This window comes from Canis lupus, chromosome 11 (genome assembly GCF_048164855.1).
Source record: "Canis lupus baileyi chromosome 11, mCanLup2.hap1, whole genome shotgun sequence".
Taxonomy (NCBI): domain Eukaryota; kingdom Metazoa; phylum Chordata; class Mammalia; order Carnivora; family Canidae; genus Canis; species Canis lupus.
In genome coordinates this window covers 23336911-23361868 of record NC_132848.1, presented here as the reverse complement: position 1 = coordinate 23361868, position 24958 = coordinate 23336911, and the positions used below count along the sequence as shown (strand labels likewise).

General features: G+C 51.9%; 1 protein-coding gene across 10 annotated transcripts; it reads left to right on the top strand.

The window, feature by feature from the left end:
- Nucleotides 1-280: 280 nt before the first annotated feature.
- Nucleotides 281-24795, top strand: FAM118A (family with sequence similarity 118 member A). 10 transcript variants are annotated; one of them, XM_072843556.1, is made up of 10 exons: nucleotides 361-379; nucleotides 6024-6160; nucleotides 9832-9887; nucleotides 10675-10930; nucleotides 14136-14357; nucleotides 16054-16182; nucleotides 17493-17778; nucleotides 19589-19621; nucleotides 20484-20567; nucleotides 23605-24795. In XM_072843556.1, the coding sequence occupies exons 3-10, from the start codon at nucleotides 9841-9843 to the stop codon at nucleotides 23622-23624; spliced, it is 1077 nt and encodes a 358-aa protein (XP_072699657.1). In that variant the 5' UTR covers nucleotides 361-379; nucleotides 6024-6160; nucleotides 9832-9840; the 3' UTR covers nucleotides 23625-24795. The 10 variants fall into 10 exon arrangements, with proteins under 10 accessions (XP_072699661.1, XP_072699658.1, XP_072699657.1 ...); XM_072843555.1 differs by lacking the exon at nucleotides 361-379 and adding an exon at nucleotides 771-948; XM_072843554.1 differs by lacking the exon at nucleotides 361-379 and adding an exon at nucleotides 3457-3475.
- Nucleotides 24796-24958: the final 163 nt, after the last annotated feature.

Sequence of the window (24958 nt, the reverse complement as noted above, 5' to 3'; positions counted from 1 at the left end):
CCCGACGCGAGCAGCGAGGACGCGCAGACCCGCGGGTTCGAAGGCGCGAGCGCTCCGCGCGTCCCCCACCGCGTCTGCGCCGGAGAGCCGGGGGCGGGGCCACGGGGCGGGGCTTGTGCGTCCGCGGGGCCGTTGGGCTCGGGCGGGACCTCGGCGCGGCGGCGGCGGCGGGCGGGGACGGCTCGGCGGCGGCGCGGCGGCTCCTCACCGGGAGGCGGCGGCTCCCGCCCCGGGGCCCCGCCCCCGCCCCGCCCCCCGGGCTGCGCGCGCAGCCCTCGCCGCCGCCGGCCCCGCCCAGCCGGGGAGCGCGCGGCCGCCCGGAGCCCCGGAGCGCGGAGCACCGCTGAGCGGGAGGCGGCGGCGGGAGCCGGGCCCGCAGGTGAGGCGCCCGCGGGTGAGGGGCCCGGGGGGAGGGGGGCGGGGGGCGGGCCCAGAGCCCCCGCGGTCCCCGAGACCCCTCCTCGCCGTTACGGGCCCCCCGCCCCGAGGCCCTTGGCAGCCCCTGGCCTCCCCGACCCCCGCCGCTCCCAGGCCCCCGGGGCCGCAGAGCCTCAGGATTCCCTCCGGACGCCGGGACCCCCCGAGGGCCCCCGAGGCCGCCCGGGGCCCCCTGAGCCCGCCCGGGTCACCGCCCGGCGCGCAGGCCCTCGGCGCCCTCCCGCGCCCCGGGCCCCCACCTCCTCTGTCACCTGTCACCTGCTCCGCGTCCGGTGCCCCCCCCCCCCATGCCACGGTGCAGTCGGGGCGGCTGCTGGGTCAGCTGACGACCCCTTGCAGCCCCGCCGGGCCTGTGACCTCGGCGCCCACGTTTCCGTTTGTGTTCACTGCTGCTTTGAGGCCGGAGCAGCCACAGTGATGAACTTTTAATGCTGTTGCCGAGACTCCTGTGGCCCCGCAGAAGAGTCTAGAGAAGCCATCTGACGTCGCCGAGGGAGGGCAGCCAGGCAGGTGGGGAGTTGGAGCAGATCGGGCTCCGAGGTTGTCTCCTTGGCTTAATTTTTTCATTTGTGGAATTAATATATATATATATATATATAAAATTTTTTTTTGAATGCTCAGTAGTTTCCAGGAATTGGCACCGGAGCCAGAGATGCCGCAGTCCTTGCTTTCAGGGCCGCATGTGGGCAGGGTCACCTGGGGGAGGACCGTGAAGCAAGCAGGTGGTTCCTCGGAGTGATGATCACCCTGTAGGCCTTGAGCCCAGCTGGGGTGGGAGCCTGATTCTCAGGAAGTGGTGTTGGGGAGAGCTCTCTCAAGAGGGGAGGGAGGCCCACCGCTAACAGGTGCGCTGATCTTGGAGGTTGAGGTTGAGAAGTTTGCCCCAGTCCTGGGAAGGGGACGGTGTGTGAAAACGCAGAGCGGTGTTGCCACCAAGCACAGCGGATTTTGGAAGCAGGGGTGGCTGGAGCCGAGAGCCATCCCGGGGGACGGCTGCAGATGTACTGCTGCCTTAACAGAAAGGTCGTCAGGGTGGGACTCATAAGTGGGGTGAATCCAGCTTTGTTCCCTGAGACTCATGCCCTTGCTCCTTTCTTGAATTGCGGCTGCTCCTATCGTCCGAGGAGACAGTGACCGGGCTCAGGGCTGAAGGAAGGCAGGAGTTGGTCAGTGGGGAAGACTGAGGGAGATTCCAGGGAGACCAGAATGGGGAAATCGGGAAGTTTGGCAGAGTGCAGGGTTTGGGATGCAGAGTGGTAAAGAAGAGGGTGGGCAGGGGGGTTCAGGATGCAGGCACGGAGTCGGGGCCCGCTGAGGGGTTTAGGGGAGTGGAATGGTTTTTGTGTTTATAGCAATCACTGGCTGTTGCAGCGGGAGGAAGTGAGGTGAGAGATCGAGGGGTCCCGGACCAGGGTGGGGGCAGTGGAGACCTTGGCTGGGCCTCTCAAGGCTAGACCCCAGAGACTGCCGTTCAGCTCTTTCCTGTCTGAGCCTACACTTTCCTGCCTGGAAATGGACTTTGGAACTTAGTAGTCCCAGTAGGAGAGGTTTTGTCCTTTTCCCCAAAAGGTGGGTGGTCTCTGGGGCTTCAGGGTCACTGCATCGGGGTGGGAGCCCAGCACCCACACAGGAGATGCACACATGGCATGGGGTGGGAGAGGAGGCAGTGTGAAGAAGCAGGTTCTTGGAGATGGAATAGGATACAGGGTTTGGAGTTTGGACTTTGGACTTAGGAGCCCTGAGGAGATGCAAAGTCCGTGAAGGAGAGGCAAATTCGGATGGCTCCTGTGCTCTGGAGACTGTGTGGGACTGGAGGCAGGGTGGCTCTCAGGAGGACACAGGCGGTGGCCTGGAATTTCACGTGGTGGTGAAAATGTTCTGCATCCGTGCTCTGCAAGGCACTAGCCCCGTGCACCTATCAGGCGCTTAAAATAAGGCTGGTGGGACTGAAGAACTGGATTTGTAGATTTATTTAATTTTAACTAATTAAATCCAGGAAGGGCAGCCAGTCACATGCAGGGTGTAGTGGGAAGCATACTGTTCTAGTCTGTGTTCTTTTAAGTGTTACCTTTAATGTTTCCAGCAACCCTAGGAGACATGACATAGGATTCCTTTTTTACAGATAAAGGAAATAGAGACCCAGAGTAAGTAACCTATCCCCATGTTAAGTAGTACAACCAGCGTGGGGTGTGGAACTCCTCGGGCTGGGCTCTTTCCACAGACCCTGTTTCCTCCCTGCCAGGAGCCTGGAACCTCTCCTTGCCTGGAGACAGAAGTCCTTTTGAGGCGGCCCTGGTTTCTGCCCAGTGCTCCGGGTCTGGTCTGTCCAGGCCGAAGTCTGTGTGAACTGTGGGGTGGTGAGCCAGCCTAGACCAAACAGAAAACTGTTGGGAGCTGCTGCTTTTGCCTGCAGCTTCTTCCTGCTGCCTCTTAGAGCATCACGGCGGCCGTTGCTCTTAGCATTTCTGGAAAGTGAGCTAAGAAAGCAGGTGAAACTGCAGGTCAGCTAGACACCGTGGCTTGTTACTTGTGAGGAGCTGGTGGTACAAAAGGTGCCTTAGATGCAGTGAGTACTTGAGATGAAGCTTTGCTCCCATGGGGGAGCAGGTAATGCTCCAGGATGCAAGGTCAGGGGCCATGAGGCAGGAGCAATTTTCTAGCTTGCCCCTTAGTCCTCGGCGGGGGGGCTGGGGAGAGGGGAGAGGAACTAAGTCACTACCTCCCAGAGTCTTCATTTTCACTTCTCTAAAATTAGGGCATCTGGCATCCCATAACCTTTTGGATCCCCCCAGCTCTAGAATTCTGTAGTGTCACATCTCATTAGAGGTTTACTTTCTAGAACATCTCTTATTTTTCTTAGGATGGCTCAACGCCGGTGGTTCAGCCTGCCTTTGGCCTTTGTGGTGGTGTATCTTACTGTTATTGGCTTATCATTAAGTAACGTGTCTATTTGAGTTAATTTGACGCGTCTCATCTGATGGACAAACTAAAACAGCAAACACTTCAGAGGTTGCCAGGGTTCACGATAAAACATCAGGTATGTTTGCCATCCTGAGCTGGGCTCAAGTCAGGAGAAAATGCACAGGACTGTATTCACCATGGTGACCGATCTCTGGGAAGGGTTTACCGTTGGCCTCGCCTGATGAGGGGCCATAGTAGTGAGCACTTCGCCGGGTTACTGATGGGATGAAGTGAGATGATGCACGTGAAGTACTTTCCCCTGAATCTAGTAAGGGTAGAGAAAATGTCACTAACGAATGTTGCCATTTGAACCAAACTGTGACGTTCACGTTTTTTATGAGTGGTGGGTTTTCTTGTCTTCCTTTGGGGTATATGCCCAGGCAACGCTAGAGGCATTATAACTGTTAAAAATGCAAACAAATGAATGCATTATAACTGCTAACAGGGCGCATTTTTTTCTGTTGTAATTTATTTTGACCACATTTAAAAAAAGATTGGTTTAGTGTCAGGTGTTCAAATCAAGGTTCTGTGTTTTCTGTAAAATGAAGAAAAACCATTCATCGTAAAGACCCCTTGTTAGTAATGGCTGGGAGGAAGTTTGACCAGAACTGTGGCTAAGTGAGTGGTTGTGCTTGCCGCCTTGGAAACCAGAGCCTTGAGCTGGGAGCCCCCTGATGCTGAGGGCAGCCAGCTGCTGCCGCGGTGGTTTATGGTGATCAACGCTTTACAGCCGATCAAGAACCTTTTTGGTCGTTGCCTCAACTGAAGTTTGTGCAACAGCGAGTGGTATGGGAGGTGGAATTCCCAGCTGACACGTTTGGAAACACAGGTTCACAGAGAGATGGCCCCTGCTCCTGAAGTGGTGGCATTTTCTTAAGTCCAGATCTTGTGTTTTCTCTGTAGCGGCTCCAGGGCTGCCCCCATATTGGGGTTGCTGTGTTCTCAGGGCTAAGCCTCTTGTAGTTCTGGAAGCTTGCTGTCCATTCACACCTTGTTTCCACGTCAGGCGAACTTAGTCATGCTAATCAAACTCACCAGAAGAACATTTATCACTCCCAGATGATTCATTTGTGGTTAGAAGTATGGCCGTCAGATGTACTTGAAAACTTTTGTTACCCAGTGATTTCTGCTTTTGCGTCCACCACCCCCACGTCTGCATGCGGAGCCAGGTTGCTGTGAAAAAGGCAGTTTGTGGGAATGACATCAGAGTAAAAGGAGAGGACAGTATTAAATACCAGTGTTTGCGTCAAGAGCTTTGGTAGTTGCTGTAGTGTGCCCATAGGTGGAGACGCACTGGGAAGCGCTTGCTTTATGGCTTCCAGGCTTGCCTTGGTGTAGCCAGAGTACAATGGCTAGGTTTTGGCCTCCTCTTAGGATTTTCCAGTCCTTAGGAACCACACTGATGCTGTAGATTACGCTTAATACTAATACAGTTGACCCTTGAACAACACAGGTTTGAACTGTGTGGGTCCACTTACACGCAGTTTGTTTTCAGTAAATACATTGGAAATTCCTTTTGAGATTTGTGACAGTTTGAAAAAAAAACCAGACAAGCCGCAAAGCTTTGAACTAAAAAAATTCAGAGACATATGTCATGAATGCATAAAATAGTTGTAGATACTAGTCTATTTTGTCATTTACCACCATAAAGGATACACAAATCTATTATAAGAGAAGTCAAAATTCATCAAAACTTACAGACTTATGACTTCATTCTTGGTCAAGAGAATGTAAATAGAGATGCAGTATTAATTGTAACTGCATCGAATGCACTGCAGTGATACTGTACTGTCCTTATTAGGTGGCTGCTTCCTGTTGCTCTTGTGGCGAGTTCAAGAACTGCCCGTATCTGCCTGAAATGCCGTGTGCACTAATCTCCTCGTGAACGGTTCATCTCTCTGTAAACTTTGTGGCTCTTTCTATTATTATAGTTTTGGGGAGTCAAAAGTTAGACGCAGCTTTTCAAGCATGCAGGGTGCCTCTAACCTGTCCCTCCTCCCCATTGTTCAAGGGTCAACTCCATTTCCGAGTCTCTGTCTTTGCGAGCAGCACATTTATACATGATTTCTCAGCCTGGGTTACTTTGTAACAGCGGCAGGGCCTGACTGTGGCTAGTACCTAATACCCAGGCCTTGCCCTGCTGCCAGTCATGTATTTCCACATGTCCAGGGACCACCTCATTCCATGACTGTGGGTCGGCTACAGGTGAGGGGAGAAGCCAGCTTTAGGAAACCTTGACAGATACTTGCATCTTCTCTTCCCCTGCTGTGTGAGAGGAATATATTTTGAGTGTACATCCCTCTTCACTGAGAGCTCTCATCTCTCTGCTCTTATGCTGCGCCAAATGCATATCATTCATTTATAGAGAGAAGTGAAGAGGTTTTCCTAAGGATACTTTTGAGGACCCCACAGATTCTCATTTGTGGTTTGTGCTTGTAAAGGGAAAGTGTAGTTTATAATAGAAAATAATTTGTTTCAATAAGTTTTTTGTTATGCTAATTTCATAAAGACTATTCTTGACATTTTATCCCTCCCCCTCAAAACTATGATTGGAACACTCCTTGATCCATTCTTTTTTCCTTCTCTTGACCCTTTTGCCTTTTCCATCCCTGCGCCCTTCCTAGCATTGGAGAACAGTGAGGTAATTCCAACAAAGGTCGGTTCTGCGGATCGGCGTCCGAGCCTGCTCCAGCAGGTCTTCAGCTGGCCTCACTGCAATCTCTCGTGATCTGGCTGCTTGGCCGGCACCAAATAGCTCCAGGTAGCCTTTGATGTGTTGGGTGGACGGGTGCTGGATAGTTGGATGGTGTGCCTCAGCCTCCCAGGAGGCTAGACTGTACATTGCAGGCCCGAGTTCCAAGAGGGCTGGCTCCAGAGTCAAAGCTCTTATGAAATGCTTGCTTGCCTGCCCTCCCATCTCCCCTTGGCTGGAGAAGTAACACAATGAGGTCCAGAGTTAGAAGTGTGGGGCCTCTACGTAGGCATGGTCAGGAAGGATGATGGCAGGGGAAGGTCATGAACCATCTGGCACAGTGGGGTTAGGGAGTTGGGAGGGGACTTTGTCTTGCTAGTTGTAAATAACAAGGGCCATGTTCATAGTTGATTCTCTTGCATTGGACCCAATGTGGTGAACATTTATTTTGTGCTGGATGCTGGCAGTCTCTGGCTACTCTGAAGCTAGTTCATAAAATACTCATGATCTCAGATTTTAAGCAGAAGACATCCTGTGAAGACTTTTATTCCTGGCTTTAGATGAAAAGGACAGGAACTGCTTCTAAAGATCTGTGTTGGGCCAGAGTTTGCTTTTAGGAAATGCTGATAGGTCCTTGAAAAAAAAAAAAAAATAGGTTGCTATGATGACTTGGCTTTGGGCCTACAAACTGTGGTGACGGCATGGTCACCAAGGAAACCAAAAGATGCAGCTTCTCAAAGGTCTCGGAAGGTTTTGTTGCTGCTGTCTGGAATCCGATTGGTTTAGAAGAGTGGTGTTGAGCATGGGAGCAGACCAGCTGGGGCTTGCCATCCTGCCGGAACTTCTAGGATCTGGCACTAGTTGCTTTGGAAATCTCCTACTTGGCCCTTGGTGTGAGAAGAAGGAGATTTGGGGGTACTCTCCAGATTCTGGTGAGATTTGGCTCTGATGAGTACTCTGCCGAAAGAACAGGAAGTGAGGTCGTATCTCCAGCCTGCAGCGTTAGAATGAGCCGTCGATGTCTAAATATGGGCAGCTGTGCAGCTCATCACAGTGCTTGTGTGGAGTCTTCATATAATTAGGGACTTCCCTGTTGGCTACTTTGCTTCTTAAAGATGCACAGCGGTGTGGAAGTCTAGAGGCACATCTATCTGCCTGTTGAAGCTGGAGCCTGGGATTCGGTTGAGGCGCTGAGGGGCCAGCTCCTGACTTTGATCAGGCTCAGACAGAGAAGGAGGTTTGAGCATCTGGACCAGCAGCAGACTGCTTTGGAGGGCGAGCTGGGATCTGTTGTGTGTAAGTGTTCAGTATTTACAGGGATGAATTCCTTTGGAAAACTTTGAAATCACGTAATTTGAGAGTTAAATCTTGTCCACCGAAGATTGAATTGTCCATACTGTTTTGCAGATGTGTAAATGCAGTGTTTGGGTTTCCAGTTTGTGCGGGTACAAGCAGTTGCACAAGAATTGAAAGAACTACAGGTAGATTTGTAAAGGTCTTTACCATGGAAAGAGATTGGGGCATTTCTTAAGTCTTTGGTTGACCAGTGACTGCTTAAAGATTACTCTTAAGATGTTATGTAGAGGAGGCTAAGATAAGAGGCTTCTTCCCAGGAGTAACTATGTCAAAGGGATGTGCGTTATTTTGGGAGGCAGGGGCAGGAGGCCATTGGATTAATCAACTGATAAGCATCTCCTACTAACTTGTCCAATAGGATTGAGTAGGAATGAGTCTCAAGTTACATCCTGAAGTGGGAGGTTAAGAAAGCTGCCTCATTGGCAGGTCAGAGCCTGAGCTGTTTGACTTAGCAAATTGAGCTTCCAGAGCTCCTTTCATATGAAAGATTCTCAAGCTTTCAAAACTTGGTCAGTTAGCCACATTTCATATTTTATAGATGTTAAAACAGGATTGGTGAACAGTTAGGTCAGCCATTGAAATCTCAGGGCTGGGATCCAGGGTGTCCAAATAGAGTGGAAAGCCCCAGTATGTTACTTTCCTTAGAAAATATCTAGTAGGTTAAAAAAAAGATTTGACTTTGATGGCTCTGATAGTAACTTTTTTTTTTTTTAAAGATTTTATTTATTTATTCATGATAGACACATACAGAGAGAGAGAGAGGCAGAGACACAGGCAGAAGGAGAGAAGCAGGCTCCATACAGGGAGCCTGATGTGGGACTCAATCCCGGGACCCCAGGATCATGCCCTGGGCTGAAGGCAGGCACTAAACCGCTGAGCCACCCAGGGATCCCCTGACAGTAACTTTGTAGTGGAAGGAGGATGGAGTGAAGGCGGAGAACCAGCCCTGACTTTGCCAGCCTCTCCCTGGACAGATGACAGGCATCTGTGAGCAGCATTTTTCTTGCCTGTGTACTACGATTTCTTAACATTTGGGGAAAGGTCACAGACACCATTGGGAGTTTGAAGGAATCTCTGAACCCTTTCCCCGGGGTGGGGTGGGGTGGGGTGGGGCGAGGTGGCGGGGTAGGGTAGGGCGGGGTGGGGTGGGAGGAGGCATCCAGGCGCCTACATTGTGTGTGCATTGTCAGGGGATACTCTGAGGATCCCATTTAGCTCTAAAATCTAATGATCCTTACAGGGAGATTAAGCTTGTTTACTTACCCTGGGAAATTATTTTTGGTGACCTGGTTCTAATTGAGATTAAAAAAGACAAGACTACACATGTAAAAAGGCAGATTTCCGTCAGGGCTGGTTAGGATCTGGCGAAGCAGGCACTCACATATTCTGCTGACCGCTTTTCTGAGAGGTAGTTTGCCACTATGTGCTCAAGTATTTTACAGTGTTTATATTCCTTAACTCAGCAATTCCACTTCTCAAAAAATCTCTCCTAAATAATTCCAAAATAGATAAAAAATCTTTGCGCACAAAGATGGTTGTCAGGAAGATGCTTTGATTATAATGCATGGAAAACAGTAGGCTATGGCCTTTGGACTCCAATGAGAGGAAAATGTAAAACATCTAGAAGGCAATATACACCTGTTCGCAGCAGTTCATGCTGAGGTAGTGGTTTATGGGCTTTTTAAACTTTATTTTTCTGTTTCCTTGTTTACAGTAAATATTCTGGAATTGGGGTAAAGTGATTCTGCAAAATTTGTAGAACATGGAGGTAGTTCGGCAATAGAGACCTAGCTGGTTTAAGATTCTTGTTTTATGTAAAGCTAAGAATTGACCTTTTATTTAGATAATTTTTTTGGACTGGCTTTCAGCACGGCCGAGGGGGCTGGGGCCTGGGAAGACTTGCTGAGGGGGCTGGGCTCCCTTGCACTAGGGCGCTGCCCCCTGCAGAGCATGCCTGTGCCTCCCCCCTAAGAAACCGCTTCCTGGCTCTGCTCTGTTGGGCCACTTGCCCTTCTTCCTTCTGTGATAAGTCATTTGTGTCCATGTCAACTGGAAGCAGAGTCATAAAGGGGGCGGCAAGGGGACACCCACCCCTGAGCCCACTGCACCGTCTAGGTGGGTGTGCGTGAACTTTCGTTCCTTTTCTGTCTGGCGTAGAGCTACGGGGAATCTGAATAGGAGGCTTTGCCTGGCCTGGGTGGTGGGAACCGTGGTTTAGGAAACATTAGGGAAGTATGTGTTTTGTCTATGACATTTTTTAGACATTCTAATTTAAATAAGGATCCAGGACCTTTGATTTTAATTCCAGCTTGAACTCTCTTCTGTGTACTAATAAAAGAACTTCTATCTGGGAAACGGAAATCACTTCTAACGTTTCTCTTTAGGATTTACAGATGGATCCAGTGGAAAAGACAACAAACAGAAGTGAACAAAAGTCAAGGTAAATAAAGTCAGCCACATCTTCATGCATGTAGATAGCCTCTGTCACATGTCTCCTGAGGTGTCATTTATATTTAACCTGCCACCTACAGAAGCAAATGTGGAAGTGGAACCTTGTGTCAGGAGGGAACGTCAAGGGGCTGTGCGGCCAGCCTTCACTGCGATGTAAGAAACGTTCCAGAAGGCAGTTTCCTCTTTGCATAAGGAAACGACTGTCACCTGGTCTCCAAACCAAGCAACGAGTGATCCCAGGGTCACCTCGGGGACTGGGGTGCCATGCTTCACTGGAGAGCACTCTTTGACCCCCAGTGAAGCACGAGTCGTGCTTGTTCAAAGTGATGCTAGATGAGGAAGTGTTAGCTTGGGAGGGGCTGGGGTGCCTAAGAGGCAGAAAACCAGCTCTGGCCGGGAAGTTTCTTACCTGGCACTGCAAGCAGGGATCATTTTTGTCATCGTGGTTAGTATTTACAGGCTCTTGGCAGCTTCAAAGGAATTAAAACTTCTAGCTTTTTGTTCACATATATATCACTTAAATGTGTGCTTCACACCATGGGGGACTCAAGATGAATAAGACACAACTGTCCCTGGGTCCCAGGAATGAGGATAGGATGTGTAAAATAAATACACAAAAAAGAATAATGTGCAGGCTCTGTCTTCCGGTGGTGTGAGTGGGGACAGAGGGCCTGTGGTCCATCTGACCTCACAATTCGTAGATATTCCTAGACACCATTTTCCTCCGTGGGTGCAGTACTTTCCACATTGACTTCTGTTCTTTCTGTTGTTTTAAGTAGAAAGTTTCTGAAAAGCCTCATCCGGAAGCAGCCGCAGGAACTGCTGCTGGTCATTGGGACGGGCGTCAGTGCCGCGGTGGCGCCGGGAATCCCAGCCCTCTGCTCGTGGAGGAGCTGCATCGAGGCGGTCATCGAGGCTGCTGAGCAGTTGGAGGTGCTTCACCCGGGGGACGTCGCGGAGTTCCGCAGGAAAGTGACGAAGGACCGGGACCTGCTGGTGGTCGCCCATGATCTGATCCGGAAGATGTCACCTGTAAGTCTTTTTCAGACAGGCACTTCGGGTTTCCCTGGGGTAGCGTGGTTCTCTGAACCCGTGGCCGGGTTGGGACCACGTGCTCCCGACCTGGGACCCTAAAGTGAACACTTCTTTAAGCCTATGTCATGTTTAGTTCTCGGCAGAGTGAGGCTGCTGGGCCAGAAGCTTCCTCTCGCAGCAGTGGTGATGCCAGGTGCACGGTGGGGCTCCTCAAGGAGTGTGTGCTAGCTCGGGCCCGAATCCACGTGGGGCGTCTGGGACGGGCTCTGGGATGTCGTCATGCCGCACTAGGGACAAGCCTTAGGATTTCGTACTCCGCGGAGGGGTATCCTTGAGGTGTATTTTGGTTTAAGTGGGCCAGCCGTGTATCTTCAGATGACAAGTGGTTCCTGACAACTTTTGAAAATAGGAAAAGGTAGAGCGGCTTCGTCGGCAGGTGGAAGTGGTCTAGTAGAGAGGAAGGGTGGAACAGGGGGCCATTGCCGAGGGATGCCCTCGAATCAGGTGCTGGTGCAGGCGTGGGGTCTGCCGTCAGTCGCTGCTTGGCCGGGTCAGCCGTGTGGACTGGTGTAGACGCTGGAAGCTACATAATGTGGTAGAGGCTCGTGGCAGGTTTCTTCTTGCTACTCGAGTATCTATTAAAGCACAGCCATCCTCTGAGGGTTGGGGTGGGGGAAAGCATTGGAGGTGTTGCACAGAAAGCATGAAAAGGTGTCTTTGGGGTCCCTGGGGAGACTGGAAGCGTTTAGCTGCTGTAGACACCCCAGCTTGGCTTACAGATGATCACGTTTTTATTTCTCACATAAAAATCTGGGCCGGCAGCCCGGTAGAGCAGGTGGTGTGCCAGTGTTGGGGGCCCAGGCCCTGTCCTGCTGCTCTGCCATCTTCACCATCCAGCTGGGGGGAGATGAGGTGAACTCCTGCCTCCTCCCCTCAAGGGCCTGACAGGGAGCCACATCTCCCACTGCCAGGTTACACATTGCCCTGCCCGGCTTTCCAGAGCCTGGGAAGGGTTTTCAGCGGGGCAGCTATCCCACAGGGGGGTGTTCTATTAATACTGGGCCACTTGGATCTGGGCCAGGGCTGGCAAGTTGCAGTCCCGGCCAAACCTGGCCCGCCGCCCGTTTTGTAAATGAAGTTACTGGTCCACAGCCACACGGATCATTTGCATATCGTGCGTGGGGCAGTTGAGTAGTTGTGGCAGAGACTGTGAGGCCCACGTTCTAAAACAGTGGCTCTCTGGTCCTTTATGGACAGGGTTGCTGAGCCCTGTCCTAGGAGGAGGGGGCTGCGTCTGTGGACAGAGAGGTGTAGGAGTGCTGGGCAGCGCCAGGGGCACCATCAGGTGAGGTTGTTCATGTGGAGAGAGACCAGCGAGGCGGACGCTCATTTAACCCACTTAGAGGGCCCACCTTCGTGGAGACTTGACTACTCTTCACGTGTGTATTTTGTAAAACTTCATAAGGACTTAAAGTGAGGCCAATCGGAACGACTGTGTCCCCCCCACCATGCTGAGCAGCTGAGAACGGGTGTGGGAATGCGGTGGGGGGAGGGGGGGTCGTATCCAAGTTGCCAGGAAATCCAGCAAAGCACAGGAAGGGGTCAGCAAGGTTGGAAGCTTATTCAAGAAGGTAGTTGCGGTGATAAAAATTCTAAAAATCGGGAGTGTAAGCTGCTGAGTGGGAGGAGTTAGGTCGGCAGTGGGGGAGACTCGGGGTACCTGGTAACCAAGCTGGTGGTGTGCTGCCCTGGGAGTCGGGGCTGCAGGGTCAGACAGTGGGAGCTTGAGCCAGAAGTTCTGGAAGGGAAGGGTCCTGCTCCTAATAGTGTCAGGTTTGGGATGTGATAGTAGGCTGGTTGGCAGAGATGGATAAGGCCAGTGGAGGAAAGGCCGTGATGCAAAACGGGTCATCTCAGTGAATGAAGAAACCAGCAGACACTGTGACCTGACGGCAAGCCATTTCCCCATCTCCCCAGGCCCAGCGAGTGTGAGGGCCTCAGGGACGGCGAGGGCCAGCTTTCAGTGGCAGAAGGAGGATGATGTGGGGGTTTACTGACGATGGACCCACTGGGAACAGAGGAAGGGTTTCCGGGATTGGGGAGATAACAACTGTCAGAAAAGTGCTGGCTGGGAGCCACGAGTGCTCACAGGAGGGTCTTGTGGCCTGTGACATCCACAGAGCCAGATGGTACGGTGTGTGTGTGTGTGGGGGGGGTGACTTCTGATGGACGGTCCCGAGGGCAGGCTGAGGGATTTGGTGGTGATGCAAAGTCCTGGCCCTGCTGACCCCGCAGCTGGTGCTCATGGAATGCCTGGGGGAGGTTCGGTTTTACTGGCGTGCACGACACCTCCTGCCCCCCAGGTACTAGCCACCGCCCCAGGCCTCTGCTCCCCGTCACGGCAGAGCTGTTCAGAAGCACTCTGTGTATTTGCTGCTGCCAGTTGCTTACGTCTCCTCCTGAGCCCACCCCAGCCAGGCTTGGCCCCACCGCTCCACTGAAGCAGCTCTCGTGCAGGCCACAAGTGACCTCTGAGACCGCGGCTGCTCCATCCAGGGGCTGGCTCTTGCTCTCCAGCCATCGAATCCCTCCACACTTGCTGTCAACCCCACTGCCTTGCACCTAACTGCAGATGCCATTAAGACACACTGTTTCCTCTACCAGCAAGAAAGACAAACCAGTACCCCTGCAGCACTCTTGGGGGGAATCTGAAGTCTTTCCTATGCTCTGTGGTCATCAGAGCCTCACGTGATCTGGTTCTGGGTCACCTCACCTGCTGACCTTAGCCATGCTCTTGCCCTGCGACAGGGGCCCCTTGCACACCCTTGGATCTACCCGTGCTGTTGCTACCTCAGTGCCTTTGCACCTGCTCCTTCCTCTGCCTGGGATACGCTCTCCAGAGGCCCCTCATTTCCTCAGCTCTGCTCAAACGCCCCTTCGCAGAGGCCCTCCCTTCCACCTGTCGTCCCTCTGCCCCCAGCAGCACCTGGCCCCCTTTCTCTTCTTACTTTCCCATAACATTTGCCACTGTTGACGAATCACTTACGTATTTGTGCAGGATCTGTCTCCCTCTAGGGTTTCAGTAAACTCGTACGAGTCAGGGGTTTCCTTCTTTTAACGCTGGCGCCCAGAGTATCGCTGCTTAGCTGCTCAGGGGTTGATGAGAGACAATGTTTGTAACTCCTGTTCCACCTCTTCCTAGCGTACAGGCGACACCAAGCCCAACTTCTTCCAGGACTGCCTGATGGAGATTTTCGACAACCTGGAGCAGCACATCCAGAACCCGCTGGTGCTGCAGTCCATCCTCAGCCTGATGGAGAGGGGCACCATGGTGCTGACCACCAACTATGACAACCTGCTGGAGATCTTCGGGCAGCAGCAGAGCAAGCCCATGGAGTCTCTGGACCTGAAGGACAAGACGAAGGTGCGGCCCGCGGGTTCCAGGGCGGGAGGCAGCCACGGAGGAGGCGGTGCAAGCTGGCTGGGGATCTGCGCTGCTTCAGAGGCGGCCCAGGCTTCCCACGGGGTGATGCCCTTCCCGTCTCGCTGCCTGCTCTGGTTTTGTTGTGTGTTCTGTCCTGCACGTCCTCAAGGGCTTCTTGTGTGGATTCATCACAGTCCTCGTGGGAAGTAGGGGCCGTAAGAGTCACGAGCAAGGTCGCCCCCGGTCCTGGCGCTGTGGTTCGGGTGGTCCTGTCCCTTCGTTAACAAACTGGGAGTATGCCATATGGAACGTTTTTATCTTGGTTTTTTCCCTTAATATTATACTTTGAGTATTTTGCTGTCCTTAAGCTGTGTTTCAAAGCGTGCTTTTAAATAGCAGTTTAATCATTGAAACATAACCGTTAATCTTTCTCTATTATCGTTAGCATATTTCCACAATTGTAAGTAATGCTGCAGTAAAAATCCTTATGTTTCCATGTCTGTTCTTTAGGGTAGATTCCTAGAAGAGTTGTGGGGTCAGAGGGCAGGAGTATTTTAGATGATAGGAATCACCAGCTGGCTGTCCAGAAAGATAGCGAGTTCATCCTCCCACCAGCTATGTGGGAGGGTATCCACCTCCCACGTCTTGTGAACACACCATGTTACCAGAAAACAAAACACATTTCCCCCGCTGAGGTGAAAATAGGTGAAAATTTAACATTTTGGTTTTGCCTTGCTAAGGTGGATCATGGTTTCGTGTTATTGACTATTGCTTTTGTGACATGTTTATATCTGTTGCATATTTGCTTAAAGATTTTATGTCATTACTGATACTGCCCCCACCCCATGTGTCTGCACCCTGAGGGTGGTCTCGGCCAGGCCTGCCCTCCACGCAGGAACCTAAGGCCTAGAGATTATGCCCCCTTGAGGCCCAGAGTGAGTGTGCAGCTGCAGCCAGTTCAGACCCCGGAGCTGCTTTCCTACAGAGCTTGGCACAAGTCTGGTGGGCGGCCACGTGTGTCCAAGGGACAGCCCGCTAGGACTGTGCTGGTGCAGTCACGGGTCCCACCCTCTGCTGAGCTGTTAGTGACACTAGTCCTTTTTGTGAGGCTTGTTTGCTGTTGTAAAGAGCATCTCTGGAAATTGCTGAGGGCTTGAGGCTGAAGTGCCCACTGGCTCATCTATCTGGGTTGCACCAGTAGAGCCGTTGGGGTTTGTCCAGTTTTCTGGCACCGTGGGGACCACCTGCGGCCATGAAGGTGCCCCTGGCATGAGGATAAAATTTGATGTGTGTGATGTGCCTCTTTTTTTTTTTTTTTTTTTAAGATTTTATTTATTTATTTACTCATGAGAGACAGAGAGAGGCAGAGACACAGGCAGAGGGAGAAGCTGGCTCCATGCAGGGAGCCCGACGTGGGACTCGATCCTGGGTCTCCAGGATCACACCCTGGGCTGAAGGCAGCGCTAAACCGCTGCGCCACCTGGGCTGCTCCCTGCAGTCCTCTTTGATGTGACAGGAGTCACCAGCGCCAACAGCTGATCACTCTTAGGCTTTGTATGTAGCACTAGGACGTGAAGTATCTCTGTCATTCTTTCCAAAGAGGTTTGAAAAAACCACAAATCCAATTTAGGTATTTTCCTCTTCTGTTTTGAATAATACCCACTTTTCCCCTTTGTCTTGGCTTGATTTCTGACAGGTCCTTCAGTGGGCAAGAGGGCACATCAAGTATGGAGTTCTTCATATTCATGGCTTGTACACGGATCCCTGTGGGATGGTCCTGGATCCATCGGGATATAAAGATGTTACACAAGACCCAGAAGTCATGGTACGGCTCCCCTTCCTTAGGCTTTAGTGGTGTCCCCTGGGACTTGGTGGCAGTGCAGGTAGCTCCCGGCCTCCAGGCATGCCCGCCCTGTGGGGCACACAGCTGGCCCTGTTCTCAGCTGGATCTCCAGGGGCTGGCGCCTCGCACGGATGCCCAGTGCTCACGCAGTGAGTCCTGAGTGCTCCGCGGTGCCCGTGAGCCTCCAGCGTGGCCCGTGGACCCTGCACCATCTGTGCGGACTCTCGGGCCACCCCCACCCCCCCACTACCCTCATGTGTGTTCTTTCAGGCACCTCCTTTCCTTTCTCCACTTGGCAGTCTTTCTCTCTCGCTTTTGAAACCTCATTTTACAACTTCATTCTCTGTGAAGCTGTTTTGATATCCTGGACAAAATGAAGTGTGGAAAAGCTGCTTTTCAGCTTTCTATGAAGTTTTTTATTAGTGCATTTAGAAACCACTGTACCATCACTGAGTCCCTGCTGATCTTGGGGTCAGGCACTCCTGTCCTTGGGCTGACCCGGCTTGTGGCCCACAGCACACGTGTGGCCTGATGGGTGACTGGACTGGTGCCCCTCCGGGGGTCAGGGACGCTCGTGGGAGGCTGTGAGAATGGCTGGGTGGACCCTGGCCCTCTCACTAGGGTGTCAGATGTCTGAAGTGCTGACTCTGCTGTGTGCCTGAGTGACCCCCTGAATCTTTGCCGGCCCCTTTTGCCTGTTCCCTTGGATCACTGTCATGGGTCCCCTCCTTCCTCAGCTCTTTTGCCTTCATTCCCAAAACCCCTGTTCTCCTGACAGCGGTCCCTGGTTCCCATCTGTGATCCACGCAGACACATTAATTCCCGAGTGTTGGATTTGCACAGTTCTGAACAGAAACAAATGGAATGTCTTTATTTCATGTTTTAAGAATTTAAAATTGTACATAATCCCCGAAGATTTGAGTTGCTAGGCTGCACCACAGGATGGCTGGGTGGGTGGGTGGGTGGGTGGGCATTAGGCTTTCCTTACTTTGAGGCACAATGACACTGGACATTAATGGGGACTGTACCCATTACCCTGGCTTGGAGAGGAAGGGGCTCCCACAAGTGCTGAGCAGGGACATCCACTCAGCTTGGGCCTCTGTTTGCTGAGTGCTGCGCTGGGTTGACTTGCAGAGTGTGTGCTGCCTCTTGCTCTGTCCCTGGTGTAGCTGGTGGGAGGGGCCCATTGCTGAGCAGCGTTCTGAAGGCGTAGACATGCAGCTGGCACTCGGGCCTAGGGTCGCACCACTTTTCAGGTGAGCATCTGTGGCTCTTCGTTGGCTTTTCCACAGGAAGTCCTCCAGAACCTGTACCGCACCAAGTCCTTCCTGTTTGTGGGCTGCGGGGAGACCCTCCGGGACCAGATCTTCCAGGCTCTCTTCCTGTACTCGGTGCCGAACAAGGTGGAGCTGGAGCACTACATGCTTGTACTCAAGGAGAATGAAGACCATTTCTTTAAGCATCAAGCGGACATGCTTTTGCATGGGATTAAAGTCGTGTCCTACGGGGACTGTTTTGACTACTTTCCTGGCTATGTGCAGGACCTTGCCACTCAGATCTGCAGGCAGCGCAGTCCAGGTAGGGGATTTCTTTCTTGTTTTTTCCAGGCACGACATTAATGGAGTTCTTTTCAGTTTTTCCTTTTTTTTTTGTGATACAATTTACACACAGAAAATACAATGGGGATGGAGTTTTCATACCACTAAGCTCCCCAGCCCTCCAGTTACCTTTAAAAAGATGCGTGTGTGAAATCGAAGGTCAAGGTTGTCAGTGTGATGGTGATCTCCGCACAGGACTTGAGCGTTTAAAGCTGTTCGATGGCAGTCAGTGTTTGCCACACTTCCGGTATCCTTAGCTAGGAGACGGCACACCCCGCCAGCTCCACAGTGGAGACGCCAAAACCCTGGGAAGCGCAGAGCCTCAGTTACCCTGTCTCCTCACTGCATTTTACAAGTTAAAACTGCAGAGGCACAGAATGATCTCACGAAGACTTTTACACTTTTTTGCAAATACCATCTTTATCCCGTTGCGGTGCGTGCAACACATAAGTCTCCTTGGCCCAGCTGCTGGGGACCTGTCAGGAATGACCTCGATAATGGAGCCGGTCTTAAATTGGTCATCCCGACATAAAGTGGTTAATGGCTTTGAGTTTGGGGTCCTAAAACATGGATGATGGCAAACTTGGAAAGGTCTGGACTGGCTGGATTTAACTACAGCGAGAACGTAGCCCCGCTCCCCACCCCCTGGGCAGGGGAATTGGGGGCCAGGGTCACAGGTGACCGGAGGCACACGTGGTCCAGCAGCTCTGTCTCTCCCCGCTAGTCCTAGTGAGAATTGCGAGTGATTAGCAGGTGAACCAGTTTAAGTTGCATGTCCGTGAAGGAAAGTAGAGTTAGGGCGTTAGCCCATTTCCTCGGCGGAGGAGAAGCAGGGACAGATGCTCACTCGTAAAACTCTGCGTTTTATGTTCTTGACCTTCATTTTCAGTGACAATATCCATGGCCAGAAACTAGATGATTTGACAGATGCAGGACCAACTCAAAGAGATGAATCACTTGTCTAGCTAGCTCCCAGAGAGTTTGGAGCTGGGACTGGAATCCAGTGTGTCCCAAAGTGGACCACAGGCCGAGCTCTGGAGAGGACCAGAGGTTACCCTGTGTGAACCACAGCCTCTCCTGCCTCTGCACGCATGGCTCCCCGGAGGACCAGGGTCTCACAGACACCCACATGAGCTCGGGCCTTGGGGGGTGCCTCTGGGTGCCTTCCTAACCCGGCAGAGGCCCCATTCCTGAGCCCAGGCAGCTGAGAGGATTTGACAAGCCGTTGGGGCCAAAAGATCTTTTGGACTTATAATTGGTGAACGGGTCCTTCAAGGATGTTGTACTTAGGTTTTTGTTTTGTTTTTTAAGATTTTATTTATTTATTCATGAGAGAGACACAGGCAGAGGGAGAAGCAGGCTCCATGCGGGGAGCCCGATGCGGGACTCGATCCTGGGTCTCCAGGATCACGCCCTGAGCCGAAGGCAGGTGCTGAACAGCTGAGCCACCAAGAGGTCCCTGTATGTAGGTTTTTGAAGTACCTCTCTTGACCGGAGAGGGTGGTGTCCCAGCAATGATGGTCATGATAGTGATGGTGGGTCCCGGACCCTTTCTCCCTGTGGGCCAGGCCAGCCCATGCCACCCCTCCCTCGGTCCTCACAGTGACACTGGGTGGAGGAGAGGAGGGCCGCCTGCTGGCCGTGGTCCCCCGGCTCCCCAGAGCTGGTATTGAGGTTCCCAGTTGCTGTGGCGCCGCCTGAGTAGGCCTGTCCGCCGTCCCCGCCACTGGCCCGAGGAGGACGAGCACGTGAAGTCTGGGTTCTGCTGACTGTTTTCCTTTCTTCTCCAGATGCTGACCGAGTGGACAGCACCACACTGTTGGGTAAAGCAGATCTTGATTTTTACCAGCCTGTTTTTTGCCTACACGTTCCATTATCTTCCTGCCACCGTAGAATCATGAAAGTTTCTCGCAGTAAATACCTAGCCTGTATTCAGACAGCCCCGCCAGAGATGTTGGCCGACCGTGCCTCTACGGTCCCTGTGACAGTAGAGAGATTAAACTCGCGTCCCTCCGGCAGGGGCAGCGTAAACTGGGGTCACTTGTTGGCACCTGACGATACTGTCCCGCAAGCAAGAGATGCAGGGCAATTGGAATGAGAGTCCTATTTTACCATGGGGTCTAAGGCATAGTAGCGTTGTCCCAGCCCCTTCTGAGATGTTTATTGCAAAAGTTCTGACCTTTTCACATCAAGTTTTTCTGTGCGCTGCTTGCTGGAAAGGAGAAGGTCCTTGCGGCTAGGCTCAACTCTGGCTGTTGACAAATTTGCAAGATAGGACCGAGTTCGGGAGCGGCCAGCGTCTTCCCAGCGGACTTGGTGGCAGGCTGTGCGCTTCGGTCAGGCGGTGGGGGAGAGGGGCCTCTGTGCACCGGCCCCGCGCCCTTGGCGGGTCTGGTGCGGGCGCCCTGCGCGTTTGGATGGGCTTCAGCGTAGAGACCCCTGAAAGCGTCGTGCTCTGCGTTCCATTTCTGCCTCCTTTCCCTGCAGAAGGACACCTTTATTAGAGTCACTTTGTCACTTAGATGTGACTCCTGGGTCCATCCTTCTCTTTTGGACAAAGCATCATCTGTGGCACCTGGCAGGGCTTGTTGGCCAGTGCTTCAGTGCAGTCAGATTTATAAACTGGTCCTTGAAGGGTGGATTCTAGAAGAGATCAGCTGGTAAGTAAAGGTTTTCACCTTTCAGGGAATGCTTGTCAGGACTGCACCAAGAGGAAGCTGGAAGAGAACGGAATGGAAGTCTCAAAACGGCCCAGGCAGTCTGACACTGGTATGGTGCTTTCCCTGTGGTGGGGCCTGCTGTGGGTTGGCCGCGGCCGCGGGCGCGGTGCTCTCCTCACCTGTGCTTGGTCGGGAGGGCCTGGCGGGGGTGACGGGGGTGGCGCCCGGCATCAGCCTGAAGCCCGTCTGGGTGTCTGGGGAGGCGTGTGATGCAACAAGTACACACACACAAGGTGCACAGTCTTGGGTCAGCCCTCAAATTTCACAGAGCGCATCTGCCACCGGATTGTGTCCAGTTCACCAAGCAGTGTTGTTGGGAGCCTGTCCCCCACCCCTGGCACCTGGGGTTGACCACTGTCCTGACTTAGGTCCCCTCCGTCTCCAGAAAAACCACTTCAAATCCTGTTTCTTATTCCCCGTTACCGACTCAGATTTACTAAACGGATTATGTAAGTGGGTCCAGTCTATGGCCTCCGGGACAGGGGCTCTGGTGCTGCTCACGGCCTGCCCATCCTCCCGGGGGTCCTTCTATGTGGGGGTCCCCTCTGCGGGGATCCAGAGCACCTCCTCTCTGCTGCCCACGTCATGAGTGGGACTCCCGCATCCGCACTGGGCCCTGCCTGTCAAGCCCCCGCAGCCGCCTCACCCCCGTGCCGTGTCTCCTCTGCGGGCTACGCTGGGTGTGGTCATGGCCCAAGCCCACGCGAGCCCTCTGGTCGGCCCATAGGTTGGGTCTCAAAGTTGGAAAACAAAAGCACTTTTGTTAAAAGAAGGCAAATCATTTTTTTCTTGGTTCTCTGTCTTGTGTGCAGCGTTAATGGGATTGGTGCCAATTGCAGGATGTTCTCAGTATCAAGGGAAAATGCGTTTTTTCGCTTGTTGCATATTGGAGTTACTGCTGTTGCTTTTTAGTTTTTGAGGAGTTTCTAGATTTCTTTTTGCCTTGTTCAAAAAAATCACGTTTTGTGGTGTTTCTAATGTCTCGTTCTGTCCGTCATACTGCCTATCCCCTTCCTGAGACCCTGGCCTGCTGCTGCTCCGCCTGGGGCTGTGTGCAGTGTCGTGCGCAGCTGCCCCCCCACCCCACCCCTGGCCTCCTAGGCTGCTGCCTGGGTCTCCCCTCCTGTCCCCGGCCAACCTGCCATGACCCCTCGGGCTGTCCCACTCCGCGGGGGGCGGGGGGGGCAGCTCCCCGAGGCCCAGGCGTCTGGGCCCCTCATGGTCCTTACCCTCCACGCATGGCTGGTGCGTGGGCTTCTGCTGCTTCCTTTTCCTAGGGACTCCACTGTCTTACAGGTCGGGTCGGGTTTTCTGTTGAAGAGGGTTTGTTGCCAACCCAGGTCTTCATGACCTGTGGGTAACCTGTTGCTTTCCTTTCTGGAAGCTTTTTCCTCATGTTCAGAAATTTCATGAAGGTGTGTTTAGGTAGAAATCTTTTCTATGTCCCTGCTGAATTCTTTCCCTGCATTTCCAGTCCTGGGATAACTCTGGTTTCCTTGATACTTTCTTTCGACTCTGTTCCTTGTTCCTTGATTTCATGGTCCTGGTTGGACCTCATGGATTGATTTACGGTTGATTGATTTCTGGTTTATTCTCTTGTCTTCCTGTCGTTTTTCAGTCTTTATTTTTTCAAAAACTTTCTGGGCGGTTCTCAAAATTATGTTCTAGCCTCTGGTTAAATTTTTGAGAGTTTTAATGTTAATTTCTGGGAGCTCTTGTTTTCTGATTTATTCTCTTTCATAGAATCTTTTTTTTTCTCTCCCATGACAGTGATATGTTTTCAAATCTCTAGAGATTCCCAGGTTATCTGACTCTATTCCAGTCCCAAAAACATTGGGATTGAGGATTTTCAGATAACAGTATTAATTTTTTACTACTTTAACTAAGAAAACTTAAGCAAAATGCTCTTAAACACTTCTCTAAGAACCCATTGAGATTCTCAGACTACAAAGCATATCGAGTGTCAGGTACCTGTTACTCAACATTTAAATTAATCCTCAGTGGGTATGTATGAGGAGTGCTGCGATGCTGCATTTTCCTTCTACATCACAAGGAACATGTGCTGTTGAAATAGTCTGTTATTGATAGAAAGATCCCTAATGAAGCAAATAACAAAAGCAGTTTTTAAAAGCGGCTGCGCAGTGTTGTGCCCGAGCAGGACTGGTGGCAGGAGACAGAGGCTGTGGTGGCTGGAGGTGTGTCTGTGAGCCTTCCTGAAGGACACTAAGCCACCGCTGCAGCAGGTCCTCAGCACACAGACCTGTAGGGGGAGAATGCCACTTCAGCATTTGGAATACAATTCTTTGAAGTCTTTCGGCAAATATTTAGACTGAATTCAGCCAGTAGAGACATCTGTAACCAAATAAAAGTGAAAGAAATGAAATGAGCACTTTGACTCATTTCTTCCAGGACAGGTGGTTTTTTCCACTAGGCTCTTTCCTGCCTCTTGTTTTTGTCCTGTCTGGGCTCCTTGGTCACTTGTGATAATCAGGAAGGCAGACCTGGAGATGCTCCGCCCGTAGTGGTGCTGCTCTTCGTGCGGCTCCCCCTCCAGGGCCGCCTCCGGGTGGTGTGGCCCATCTGGGGCGGCCCACGTGGGGCAGAGGGCTCACTGGCTGGGGCTTTGGGGGAGAGCGGCAGTTGAGCCAGTGGGGCCCCCAGGGATCCCCTGGATGCCAGCACCCCTGCTCTGGGCAGTCGTGTCTCCCTAGAGAAAGCTCTCCGGGTTTGTGTTCCACGCTCTGGCTGTCCCTGTGGGCCGGCTGTCATCCCGCTGTGGACACTCCTCTGCTCTCCATCGGGCTATCATCTGAAGGTTGAAATTGTCCCTGTCTGGTGACAGCCACCTACTCCCAGTCCTCTCAGAAGGAAAAGGGCACCCACATCTATGGGTGCAGATTCCCTGCTGTTGTGTACAAGTCACAAAGCCATTTCTCAACAAGGGCTACTGTTAACATTATGGAGTCACTTTGAAAGTGTGTAGCATGGAAAATAAACTCGACAGTGTCTGAAATGGAGATCCTCTTGCAAATAGTCCTTTAAGCTGAGTTTAACATTTCTGTATTCCTTTCATTTTGTTGAAACAGATGATGCTGGAGGGTCTTGAAATGTTTAGGACCAATAAAACCTGCAATGTGAAAACCAGCCTTCTGTAACCACAGTGCCATAACCTGAACGCTGAGGAATGTTCAAGAATTCCACATGGGATCTCTCACTTTGAAACCATCCCACACCCTGGAAGAGCCATGTGGCTGTGTGGCCTCGGAGGCTGGGTGCAAGTTCCACTGTGTGGTTTGACTGTTTGGGAGGGGAAGCACGAACGTCAGGGTTCCCGTGAGGCCCGGCGGACACCTACCTCAGGGACCACTAGCAGCGGGGAGGGAGATCCTGGGCCTCCTGGCTCCTGCTCGACACACTCCCTTTGTCAATGAAAAGGGGAGGGTGAGGACTGTCTAAGCAACAGTAGTTGCCAAAGAGGAAAAAAAAAAACTAGACGCTTAAAATTTTCTAATTTTTATGTGGAAACCTCTGTTACTGTAGAAAAAAACTTAAAAGTTTTTGTTGCATTGTTAAATAGTAAAGTGTGTGCAGGTGCTCCTTTGAGGCACAGCATCTGCTGCTGAGAATATGTTTTGAAAAAGGAAGAGCAGCTCATGGGCTTCTTTGGAATTACCTAATTTTAGTGACTTCGGCTCCAGAGCTGCCCCAGAGCACAGCAGGCCTGATGGCGGTGGAGGGGCCCCAGAGGGCAGCTCGGTGCTGGGCGAGTCCGCACGCTGGCTCACAGCTGCCAAGCTACATGTGGAGCACAAGACCAAGTTTGCAAATTTTAGTTACAAATTTCAAGCTTTCCGAGTTTTTATTCCATGGGGTAAGGGCCAACCTTTCTGTTCTTGTCTCTTAAAAGTCTCTTCCTGTGGCCCACTTGGGGTTCGCATGCAGCGAGGCCGGCAGAGCTTGTAGAGGGCCTGTGGCAGTGTGAGCCGTCAGGGTCAGCCGGGGCCGAAAGCGCTGGACTGGGGGCAGTGCTCTCGGACCCTGCTTGCTCTCCTTGCAGGGGCTGGTATTTTTGACGTGATGTTTCTTGCCAAATCTCATGACACTCCCCATTGATGGCGCTGGAGCTCTCCCAGGTATAAAGTTAAGAACAGGAAACACAAAGTTGGTCAGGATGTGTTGTGTTCGAGAGAGAAGCCAGAGATCCACTTAAGACTTTCTTTTTGAAGCATGAAAAATCTTTTATGTTACTCTGGTCATCAATAAAATGTTAACTTCAACTTTGTGTGCTCAACTTCAGTTATGACAAAGCTTGGTGTGATGTAGTTAATGAGAATGTTTGCCCTGAGCTCTCAGTTGTGAGGTCAAATGACTACTTGAATGTGTGTGAATTTTTTAAAAAGCAAGTATTTGAATTTGTTGGTTTTTTAAAGACACGTTTAC

What these genes read in the sequence shown, in the direction of transcription:
- FAM118A (XM_072843557.1), top strand. Translation starts at nt 9,841, where the DNA reads ATGGATCCAGTGGAAAAGACAACAAACAGAAGTGAACAAAAGTCAAG. An exon ending in AGAAGTGAACAAAAGTCAAG is followed by an intron (nt 9,888 to 10,674) that starts GTAAATAAAGTC and finishes TGTTGTTTTAAG; the next exon opens with TAGAAAGTTTCTGAAAAGCC. An exon ending in CACAAGACCCAGAAGTCATG is followed by an intron (nt 16,183 to 17,492) that starts GTACGGCTCCCC and finishes GCTTTTCCACAG; the next exon opens with GAAGTCCTCCAGAACCTGTA.